At 38.9% G+C, this 12,694-nt stretch overlaps 1 protein-coding gene across 1 annotated transcript in view; it reads right to left on the minus strand.

Annotated features, from left to right (window-relative positions):
* GABRG3 (gamma-aminobutyric acid type A receptor subunit gamma3) overlaps positions 1-12,694 on the minus strand; it is a 606,363-nt gene that overhangs the window by 527,970 nt on the left and 65,699 nt on the right. The window contains exon 3 of the mRNA XM_030873093.2: positions 239-306. Within this exon, the coding sequence (XP_030728953.1) occupies positions 239-306 (68 nt within the window). The remainder of the gene's footprint in view (positions 1-238; positions 307-12,694) is intronic.

Here is a 12,694-nt window from a genome sequence, read left to right on the forward strand (position 1 = left end):
AAGATGGGGATGAGATACTTTTTAATCATTAGAGCAATATCTCACTGCTGGTGTCACAATCTCTACTCCTTGAGTTTTACCATTTTCAGTGTTTAAACTTCCAATAAATACTACATATTTAAGAAGTCAATTGTGAGTTTAAACTTGCATGATAAATCTCGAGCAGAAACCCACAACGAGAATGTAGGCAAGAACTGATGCAAAGACTGTGAGATCAGAAAAGAAAATAGCTTCTTACCATGTTTATTGATGACACAGGACCAATGCTGTTAACATAGATGTCAACATCAATTACGGTGGGTTTTACTGTGGAGAAAACAAATGTGTGTTAATACACTGTGCCAGAGAGACTGAGGAAAGTGCTACTAAACTTCCTCTGAGTCACACACTAACAGCTCAACGGCATGTGGGAAAGGGGTGTATTTTTCTTTGGGACTTGCCAGGTAGTTACAATTCTCAAAGGATTAAAGATTCTTACTCATATTTAATAAATTCTTAAAAAACAGGATATTTATACACTGCAAGTTGCCAGTGATAGATGACCATAAAGATACTCTATAACATTTGTTTAGCTGATTATATGGCAGAGAAAACATAAAATGATAAAATATAAGACACTACATAAGAAATTTAATGTCAAAGTTATGCTAAGAAATCGAACCCAAGTAATGAGTAATATCAGGGACAATTCAAGTTATTTATCCATTACCTGGTTGCAACTCAAAGCAAAGATCTGGAGAGTACATACACCAAAGGAGATTAAGAAATACTGATTATTGGTGTCATTATTACCTAAGAAACACACACACACATCTCACAGACTTCAAATCATACAACTCATAAAATAATAATACTTTATGGGCTTCCCTGGTGGCGCAGTGGTTGAGAATCTGCCTGCTAATGCAAGGGACACGGGTTCAAGCCCTGGTCTGGGAGGATCCCATATGCCGCGGAGCAACTAGGCCCATGAGCCACAACTACTGAGCCTGTGCGTCTGGAGCCTGTGCTCCGCAACAAGAGAGGCCGCGATAGTGAGAGGCCCGCCCACCACGATGAAGAATGGCCCTCGCTTGCCACAACTAGAGAAAGCCCTCGCACAGAAACGAAGTTGCAACACAGCAAAAATAAAATAAATTAATTAATAAACTCCTACCCCCAACATCTTCTTTAAAAAAAAAAAAATAACACTTTAGTAAGTCAAGAAATTACCGTTCCAACTATAAGGGAGTAAAATTCATATAACAAGAAACTGTAATATCTAACATCATGCATCAGAGGTAAAATTTGCTCATTTAACCTTAAAGAAAATCATTTTCCCTTTCCTTGGCAGAAATGGAACTTGGGAGACCAGTAATGAGATTCCTGAGACAGCCACCTCTGAGTCAGGGATCCGTGCCAGTGAAAAGGAGGCGTCTCTCTTTCCCCAGCACTCAGCAACTGATAAAGGGGAGAAGAACACCAATTTCAGAATATTTCTGCCCCAGGGGAACATGAACAAGACTCCTGAACCTTTGCACGTAAACACAGAGTGTTTCTATGGAAACAAGGGTGTTCGCATCTGCAATTATTTCGAGCTTCCACCAGTTTTGCTAACTAATCATTCACAAATGGACGTCTGCACTCTATTTCTGGAACTATGAGTGGCACCTGTAAGCTCACAGTCTGTTGTTCAATTATGTAACCAGCAGTCTGCAGCCTGAGCCATGTTGTCCGGACCTCCAAGAAAATGAAAATAATGACAATGAACTGGAGCCAACTACTCTGACATCTGTCAGCGCAACCAAGCCACGTTAGCTTGAAAGAGCTGTTGGCATTTTGGAAAACACCGCAATACAATTCTAAGTACTATGTATCTAGTGCTTAAATTTCATAAAAGGACTAGTCTTCATTTTAGGCTGAGCTTTGCTAACTACTCTGAACAGTAAGTAGCATCTTTCTTCAACTTAATTGAAGAACACAGCAAGTGTTCTGTCTCCAAACGCTGTGCTGCATAACCTTGGTAATGTTATACAAAGGCTGTGTTAAGTCAATCAGTTGAGGACCTGCTTTTTGCAAGAGATTTTTCTGGTTGTTTCATGGTATTTATTAGACTTTAGGCTTCCAGGGTTTTTAATCTCATTAAATAAAAAGGACCTACAGATGTAAAGCCTTAAAAGCTTGAAGTGGGAAGTGTCAAATGAGTATTAAGTGCAATAGTATAATAAAGGTTTTAAGAGAAGAGTTTGGAAAACACAAACACACACACACACACACACACACAACTTGGGGGAAATAAACTGTTTTAAGTAAATTCTCATTTAAACAGCACCATGCTAAAGTAAAAAGAGCCTTTAGGAAAGTGGCTCTGACAGTGGTACCCAGGAAAGAGACTGGCCACAGGAGACTCAAGGTTTACAGTTCAAAGATTACAGATTAAGCCCAGACAAATGATCTTCAATAAGGATGCCAGGACCATTCAATGGGGGAAAAGTATTTTCAACAAATGGTGTTATGTAAACTGGATACCCACAAGCAAAAAACTGAAGTTGAATCCTTACACAATATACAAAAATTAACTCAAAATGGATCAGAAGCCTAAAGGTAAGATTTGAAACTACAAAACTCTTAGAAGAAAACATAGGAGAAAAGCTTCATGACACTGGGTTTGGAAATGATTTCTCGTATATGACACCAAAAGCACAGGCAATAAAAGAAAAAAGTAAATAAACTGGACTACATCAAAATTAAAAACTTCTGTGCATCAAAGGACACAGTTAACACAGTGGAAAGGCAACCCACATTATGGGAGAAAACATCGGTAAATCATATGTCTGATAAGTGGTTAATATCCAAAAAATAAAAAGAACTCCCACAACTCAACAACAGATAAGCAAAACAACCTGATTTAAAAATGGGTAAAGGACTTAGACATTTCTCTAAAGAGACATACAAATGACCAATAAGTACATGAAACGACATTTAACATTATTAGTCATTAGGGGAATGCAAATCAAAACCACTTTACATCCATTATGACGGTTACTATTAAAAAAAAACAGGAAAAAAAACAAGTGTTGGCAATGACATGGAGAAAATGAAAACCTTGTACACTGCTGGTGGGAATGTAAAATAATGCAGGCAATATGGAAAACAGTATTGTGGTTCCTCAAAAAAACAAAAAATAGAACTACCCTATAACCCAGCAATTCCACTTCTGGTTATATACCCAAAAGAATTAAAATCAGGGACTCAAACATACATTTGTGCACACATGTTCACAGCAGCATCATTCACAACAGCCAAAAGGAGGAAGCAAGCCAAGTGCACATGGTGGGATAAATGGGTAAACCAAACATAGTATATACATATGGAATATTACTCAGCCTTTTTGTATTTGTTTATGTGATGGTCAGTCAGGTGCAGCCACAAGAGGAGAGGCTCAGGAAAACAAAATTGATTTATTCACAGGTCCTAAAGACAGGAGGTATGGCATGCTTTGCCCAACTACATGGGAAAGACATAAGGGTGGTCAGGAGGCAGAAGACAGGGCAAGGGAGGGGGTGCTTAGGCCATGATCTGAATTGGGGTCTCTGAAGGAAAGGCAGAGCAGGGAAGGGTAAACAGCTCTGGTTGGCTAGTTTGGCTAGCTTGAATAATTCCTGTGGGCTTTCAGCTATACAGGTGGTCTCCAGTGGCCTGGTACCAGGCCCTGGGATGATTAAAACAGAAGAGTATTGCCTGCTGGGGTGTAAGGGCTGTATAGAGGAGATATGACTTTGGATTGAATAGTCTGTATGTTCAAAGGCTTGCTCCAGGCTGGGCTCCTTGCCATCTCTAAGAATTGGCTAACCCTAGAAGAGGCAGTTTCTGCCCAATCGGGAAGGGTTTTTAAGATATCAAAACATCATAATATACAGAAAAATTTAAATATATACAGAAACCCCCTCATGGTAAAAAGTAAATAAATTATATTTTAATGGAAAAAATTCTTGATGTCAATATCTTTGGGGCTAGACATTCAAAACCACATTTAACATAGTACAACATTCCTTTTAAACTTCAGCCCCTCTTGTGAAAAAAAGCCCAATTTTTATTTCCAAAATGCCCAACAAGTTACATGGTAAGGGGCCCCATTTGGGTGTCATAAAGGGGTACTTCCTAGCACATGTCTAAAATGCCAACCCTGAATAAAACAGGTACTAAAAACATTTCTTATAAGTTTGATTAGGTCCTCTTTGTTTACTTTTGCTTTTACTTCTTTTGCTTTGAGAGACTGACCAAAGAAAACATTGGTTTGATTCATGTCAGAGAATGTTTTGTGGTGTTATGTCTTACACTTAAGCCTTTAAACCATTTTGAGTTTATTTTTGTGTATGGTGTGAGGGTGTGTTCTAACTTCATTGATTTACATGTGTCCAGCTTTCCCAACACCACTTGCCGAAGAGACTGTCTTTTCTCCATTGTATATTCTTGCCTCCTTTGTTGAAGATTAATTGACCAAGGTGTGTGGGTTTATTTCTGAGCTCTCTGTTCGGTTCCATTGATCCATATGTCTGTTTTTGTGACAATACCACATTGTTTTGATTACTGTAGCTTTGTAGTATAGTCTGAAGTCTGGGAGGGTTATGCCACCAGCATTGTTCTTTCTCTTCAGAATTGCTTTGGCAATTCTGGGTCTTTTGTGGCTCCATATAATTTTTTAAATATAAATTTATTTTTGGCTGTGTTGGGTCTTCGTTTCTGTGCAAGGGCTTTCTCTAGTTGCGGCGAGCAGGGGCCACTCTTCATCACGGTGCGCAGGCCTCTCACTATCATGGCCTTCTCTTGTTGTGGAGCACAGGCTCCAGACGTGCAGGCTCAGTACCTGTGGCACACAGGCTTAGTTGCTCTGCGGCATGTGGGATCTTCCCAGACCAGGGCTCGAACCCATGTTCCCTGCATTGGCAGGCAGATTCTCAACCACTACACCACCAGGGAAGCCCCCTCCATATAAATTTTAGGATTTTATTTGTTCTAGTTCTGTGAAAAATGTCATAGATAATTTGATAAGGATTGCACTAAATCTGTAGATTGCTTTGTGCAGTATGGTCATTTTAACAATATTAGTTCTTCCAATCCAAGAGCATGGGATATCTTTCCATTTCCTTGAATCATCTTTGATTTCCTTTATTAATGTTTCATAGTTTAGAGTGTATAGGTCTTTCACCTCCTTGATTAGGTTTATTCTATGTATTTTATCTTTTTTGATGCAATTTTAAACAGAATTATTTTTTTACTTTCTCTTTCTGATATTTTGTTGTAAAAGAAATGCAACAGGTTTCTGTATGTTAATCTTGTATCCTGCTACCTTGCTGAATTCACTTATCAGATCCAGTAGTTCTTGTGTGGAGACTTTAAGGTTTTCTATATATTGTATCATGTACTCTATATGTAGAAAATTATGGTTTTGAGTTATTATAGTTACTTGGACTTTACATGTTAAATTTTCACACGAGATTAAATACTGCAACAGGAGGAATAATTTTTTAAGGTTGCCTGGAACCTGATGGTGACTACAGGCTGACTCAAGTGGTCAAACAGGCAAAGAGCTGATAAGAGATTGTCCAAGACAAGGGTACTCCTGAAAATAGGCATCTGTTACAACAGAAATTATACTAACTCCCTGAGAGAAGAAAAAACTGAAGGTGACATTAGGAGAACAAATGAAACCATTTCTATTTACTCATAAGTAAGCAAGAAATAGACAATGACAGACACACAGATTAGAATAAATGGAATATAGGGCTGGTAAGTGTTGACAGGGACAGAACTGTGGAGTGGAGTGACTGTAGTTGCCCACAGAAGGAAGTCCTAACAAGCTACCCCAGACTGGCAGCAGTAGGAATGAGGAATGGAGACCCCAAAGAATGCTGAGTAGATGTGCTACGTGGGCAACAGCAAAGGGAGCATGTCGCCTGGCTGCTGGGCCACAAAAAGTGGCTCTGTCCTCACCAGTTCTGTAATATTGAAAAGTTTTTTAACATCTCTGTGCCTTAGTCCCCCTACGTCTAAGATGAGCTCATAACAGAACTTAATTCACGATGGGGGCTGAGAGGGGTTATTTGGACTGTTGTGAAGTAAATAGTAGGTACTCAGTAACGTTTTTTGCTATGGCTTCTGAGGCCCCTAGAATTAGACACAGAAAAGAATGCCAAAATCTTGCATTTGTCATTCTTTCGAATAATATTTATGCCTAAAAGTCACCCTGGTCACTTAAAGTTTTATTTTTTCATGAAAAGTTTAAATATACTGATAGAAACATTTACATAGCAACAAATGAATAGAAAAAAGAGAAGTAAATAATACCAACTCTCATGCCCATGAGGGTAAAATAGAAGGGCTCTTCCCATAACTGGGAGCCTCCCTTCCAATCTTCCCTACGTTTGAGGAAAGGGAGTGAGGGCTCCTCTGCTGTTGGCCTCTCCAGCTTATTGCTCCCTTAGTTTACCTGAACTAAGAGTGCCCCTGGGCAAGGTGATGCATGAGGTAGACCAACTGCCCTATTCCATCACCAACTTCCATCTAAGTACTTTTACCCATCCTTCTGCTATTGCCCACAGACAAAAGTACTGTTAATGTATATTAAATAGCATTGTAATAAGCATGTTGCATTTTATCAGTATGTAATACCATTTTCATTTCCATTTAAGGACAGGAAGTTAAAACACGATTGAGGAGGTGACTTATCTAGGATTCTGCAGCCTCACAGAAGCAAACCCCCAGAGTTCCACCCTCAACCTCCCAGAGACTTAACTTTGGCAATGAAGCTTAAAGGGATTCTGGGGAACAATGACTTCAGGGGGAGTTTACCACCACCACCACCATCACAAATAATCTTTCCAGCCTCTTCTTAAAGTGAAAATACTCTGTCTCTGAGGCTTATATTAACTTCCTCTATATGATCTCAATGGAGATGTGTTTTCAAAAGTTTTTCTCTAGCTTGGAGAATATTAGGTTAGTGGGGTGGGTGGTTAAAGAGATTTGGGTAAGAGATACATAGAATGGGCAAACTTAGTTAATATTACAGTTCTGCCAAGATCCTAGGTCCATGCAAAAATGTTTGACATAGTTTAGTGCTAGATCATTTAGATGATGAAGTCATTGTTATGGGTCCCATTTCAGATTTAGGGTTCCTATATGGTCAGTTCTGACTTTTTTTTTTTCTTGCGGTACGCTGGCCTCTCACTGCTGTGGCCTCTCCCATTGCGGAGCACAGGCTCTGGATGCGCAGGCTCAGCAGCCATGGCTCACGGGCACAGCCGCTCCATGGCATGTGGGAACTTCCCAGACCGGGGCACGAACCCGTGTCCCCTGCATCAGCAGGCGGACTCTCAACCACTGCGCCACCAGGGAAGCCCCAGTTCTGACTTTTGATTATAGTGTTAGAGCTAATCCCATCTCCACAAGTCCCAGAACTATGGATTCAACTCTAAAGTTATCACTTCTCTTCAATCATCCTTTAGGCATATGATCTCAAGTGGGCCAAGAAGAGTTTACAAAGATCAAGATAAAACTGCCATCACCTCAGACCTGGGTCAGACCTGATAGTAATATGGAAAAGTAATATGGAATATTACTTTTCCATAATAATATGGAAAAAGGTAAATGGTGAGATTCCACGTTTGTATACACTCAAATAAAATGTTTTACTAAAGTAGACAGCTTGAGAATTCACATTCTCAGAAGAATGAAAAGAGCACTGGGGTTAAAGTTTAGAACCACAGATTCTTCAGAGCTCCAGTGGGTAGATGCTCCAAAGCTCATATAAGGAAAGGAAAAGTGGAACATACGTCCAATGCTCTGATTTTTGGAAGGAATGCCCAAGAGACTGGTTTCTGTCTTGCCTGAATTTAAGCACTGACAAGAAGGGGACACGAGGTTGGGGACTACTGAGAACAAAAGCCATCAATAGGTTTGGCCTGTCAGCAGAGTCTGCAGTACAGCAGACCCTAAGGGGAGATCCTGGGTAGAAACTGGCAAACCTCTTCAATTAGATTACACACAAAAGCCCAGGGAGGATGCATTCCCAGACAAGGCTTGAGAGATCACCAGCCTTTCTAGTCAGAAGACAGCTGAAAGTCCTTCATATACAAAACCAGATCGCAAAGACTGGGAGAAGTGGCTGATTTCTTTAAATGCCTAAATCCCACAGAAGGTAACAAGCCATACAAAGAAACAGAGAAACATGGTCCAATCAAAGGAGCACATTAAACCTCTGGGAGATAAAACAGAAATATATGAATTACCAGACAAAGAATTCAAAATAACCATCATAAGGATGCTCAATAAATGAAAAGAGAGCACATATGGACAACTAAATGAAATCAAGAAAACAATGCATGAGCAGAATATCAAAATGAGAGAGATAGAAATTATAAAGAAGAACCAAACAGAAATTCTGGAGCTGAAGAATACAATAACTGAATTGAAAAATTAACTAGAGGGACTCAGCATCGGACTTGACTGAGCAGAAGAAAGAATCAGTGAACTCAAAGGTAGGACTCTCGAAATTACTAAGATAGAAGAGCTAAAAGAAAAAAGAATGAAGAAAAGTAAAGACAGCTTAAGGGACCTATGGAATAAGGTTCATCAAGAAGAACAACATATGCGTATGGGAGTTCCAGAAGCAAACTAAGAGAGAAAAGGGCAGCAAGCCTATTTGAAGAAATAATGGTCCCAAATGTCCAATCTGGAGAAGGGAAATGGAGATACAAATTCAGGAAGTACCAAAAATTACAAGTAGGATAAATCTAAAGATATCTACACAGGAGTACATCATAATCAGGTTGTGGAAAATCAAAGACAAATAAAGGATCTTGAAAACAAAAAAGAAATGTGATTCATCACATATAAGGGAGCTCCTATTAGTTCATCATTGGATCTCTCAGCAGAAACTTTGAAGGCTAGACAAAAATAAAATGATATACGCAAAGTGCCAACGAAGAATACTGTATCCAGCAAAACTGTCCTTTGAAAATAAAGGAGAAATTAAGACTTTCTCAGCTGAATAAAAGATGAGGGAGTTCATCAACACTAGACCTGTCCTACAAGAAATGCTGAAGTAAATCCTTCAAATTGAAGTGAACAACAATAAGCAGCAACACAAAACCATACAAAAATGTAAAACTCGGAACTTCCCTATTGGCGCAGTGGTTAAAAATCCACCTGCCAATGCAGGGGACACGGGTTCGAGCCCTGGGCTGGGAAGATCCCACATACCGTAGAGCAACTAAGCTTGTGTGCCACAACTACTGAGCCTGTGCTCTAGAGCCCGCGAGCCACAACTGCTGAGCCCATATGCCACAACTACTGAAGCCCGTGTGCCTAGAGCCTGTGTTCCGCAACAAGAGAAGCCACCACAATGAGAAGCCTGCGCACTGCAAAGAAGAGTAGCACCAGCTCACCACAACCAGAGAAAATTCTGTGCAGCAACGAAAACCCAATGCAGTCAAAAATTAAAAATTAATTAATTTTAAAAATGCTTTAAAAAATGTAAAACTCCCAGGTAAAAATATATAAACAAATATAGAATCCTATAGAATCGTAATGTATGTACATAAAATGTTTAATTATGGTACAAAATTTTTTAAAAATCAAAAGCATAAAAAGTTATTTTAAATCTATGTTAATGGATACACAATATAAAAAGGAATAATTTGTGTCATCAATAGCATAAATTTTACAAGGGGTAAAGAGATGTAAAGAAGTGGAGTTTTATATGCAATGGAAGTTAACATATCAGTTTATCATAGATTGCTGTAACTTTATTTTTTTAGTATTTTTATTGGAGTATAATTGCTTTACAATGTTGTGTTAGTTTTTGCTGTACAACAAAGTGAATCAGCTTTACGTATACATATATCCTCATACCCCCTCCCTCTTGAGCCTCCCTCCCACCCTCCCTATCCCCCCCCCATTCTTCACAAAGCATCAAGCTGATCTCCCTGTGCTATGCAGCAGCTCCCACTAGCCATCCATTTTACATTTGGTAGTGTATATATGTCAAACATACTTGCTCACTTCATCCCAGCTTCCCTTTCTCCCCCGTGTCCTCAAGTTGGTTCTCTATGTCTTCATCTTTATTCCTGCCATGCGACTAGATTCATCATACCATTTTTTTAGATTCCACATATGTGTGTCAGCATATGGTATTTGTTTTTCTCTTTCTGACTTACTTCACTCTGTATGACAGACTCTAGGTCTATCCACCTCATTACAAATAAATCCATTTCATTCCTTTTTATGGCTGAGTAATATTTCACTGTATATATGTGCCACATCCTCTTTATCCATTCAGCTATCAATGGACATTAGGTTGCTTCCAAGTCCTGGCTACTGTAAATAGTGCTACAGTGAACACTGGGGTACATGTATCTTTTTCAATTATGGTTTTCTCAGGGTATGTGCCCAGTAGTGGGATTGCTGGGTCATATGGTAGTTCTATTTTTAGTTTTTTTAGGAAACCCCCATACTGTTCTCCATAGAGGCTGTATCAATTTACATTCCCACCAACAGTGCAGGAGGGTTCCCTTTTCTCTGCACTCTCTCCAGAACTTATTGTTTCTAGAATTTTTGATTGTGGCCATTCTGACCGCTGTGAGGTGATACCTCATTGTGGTTTTCATTTTCATTTCTCTAATGATTAGTGATATTGAGCATCCTTTCATGTGTTTGTTGGCAATCTGTATATCTTCTTTGGAGAAATGTCTATTTAGGTCTTCCACCCATTTTTTGATTGGGTTGTTTGTTTTTCTGATACTGAGCTGCATGAGCTGCTTGTATATTTTGGAGATTAATCCTTTGTCTGTTGCTTAATTTGCAAATATTTTCTCCCATTCTGAGGGCTGTCTTTTTGTCTTGTTTAATGGTTTCCTTTGCTGTGCAAAAGCTATTTCATTAGGTCCTATATGTTCATTTTTATTTCCATTTCTCTAGGAGGTGGGTCAAAAAGTATCTTGCTGTGATTTACGTCATAGAGTGTTCTGCCTACATTCTCCTCTGAGAGTTTTATAGTGTCTGGCCTTACATTTAGGTCTTTAATCCATTCTGAGTTTATTTTTGTGTGTGGTGTTAGGAAGTGTTCTAATTTCATTCTTTTGCATATAGCTGTCCAGTCTTCCCAGCACCACTTATTGAAGAGGCTGTTTTTCTCCACTGTATATTCTTGCCTCCTTTATCAAAGACCATATGTGCATTGGTTTATCTCTGGGCTTTCTATCCTGTTCCACTGACCTATATTTCTGTTTTTGTGCCAATACTATACTGTCTTGATTACTGTAGCTTTTTAGTATAGTTTGAAGTCAGGGAGCCTGATTTCTCCATCTCCATTTTTCTTTCCCAAGATTGCCTTGGCTATTCGGTGTCTTTTGTGTTTCCACACAAATTGTAAAATTTTTTGTTCTAATTCTGTGAAAAATGCCATTGGTAATTTGATAGGGATTGCACTGTATCTGTAGATCGCATTGGGTAGTATAGTCATTTTCACAATATTGATTCTTCCAATCCAAGAATGTGATATACCTCTCCATCTGTTTGTATCATCTTTAATTTCTTTCATCAGTGTCTTATAATTTTCTGCGTACAGGTCTTTTGCCTCCTTAGGTAGGTTTATTCCTAGGTATTTTATTCCTTTCCTTGCAATGATAAATGGGAGTGTTTCCTTAATTTCTGATTTTTCATTGTTAGTGTATAGAAATGCAAGAGATTTCTGTGCATTAGTTTTGTACCCTACTACTTTACCAAATTCACTGATTAGGTCTAGTAGTCTTCCGGTGGCATCTTTAGGATTTTCTATGTATCGTATCATGTCATCTGCAAACTGACAGTTTTACTTCTTCTTTTCCAATCTGGATTCCTTTTATTTATTTTTCTTCTCTAATTGCCGTGGTTAAACTTCCAGAACTATGTTGAATTACAGTGGTGAGGGTGGGCACCCCTGTCTTTTTCCTGATCTTAGAGGAAATGCTTTCAGTTTTTCAACATTGAGAATGATGTTGGTTGTGGGTTTGTCATATACGGCTTTTATTAAGTTGAAGTAGATTCCTTCTATGCCCATTTTCTGGAGAGTTTCTATCATAAATCGGGGTTGAATTCTGTCAAAAGCTATTTTTTCATCTATTGAGATTATCATATGGCTTTTATCCTTCAATTTGTTAATACGGTGTATCACATTGATTGACCTGCATATACTGAAGAATCATTGCATTCCTGGGATAAACCCCACTTGATCATGGTGTATGATCCTTTTAATGTGCTGTTGGATTCTGTTTTCTAGTATTTGTTGAGGATTTTTGCATCTATGTTCATCAATGATACTGGCCTATAGTTTTCTTTATTTGTGACATCTTTGTCTTGTTTTGGTATCAGACTGCTGTAACTTTGAAATGTTTAAAATACTTGCATTGATAACCACAAAGAAAATATCTGATAGAATATAAACAAAGGTGAATGAGAAGGGAATCAAAATATGTCACTACAAAAGAAAAATGGGGACTTCCCTGGAGGCGCAGTGGTTAAGAATCTGCCTGCCAATGCAGGGGACACGGGTTCACCCTGGTTTGGGAAGCTCCCACATGCTGTGGAGCAACTAAGCTGGTGTGCCACAGCTACTGAGCCTGTGCTCTAGAGCCTGCAAGCCACAACTATTGAGCCCACGTGCCACAACTAGTGAAGCCCA

Source organism: Globicephala melas, chromosome 2 (genome assembly GCF_963455315.2).
Source record: "Globicephala melas chromosome 2, mGloMel1.2, whole genome shotgun sequence".
NCBI lineage: Eukaryota > Metazoa > Chordata > Mammalia > Artiodactyla > Delphinidae > Globicephala > Globicephala melas.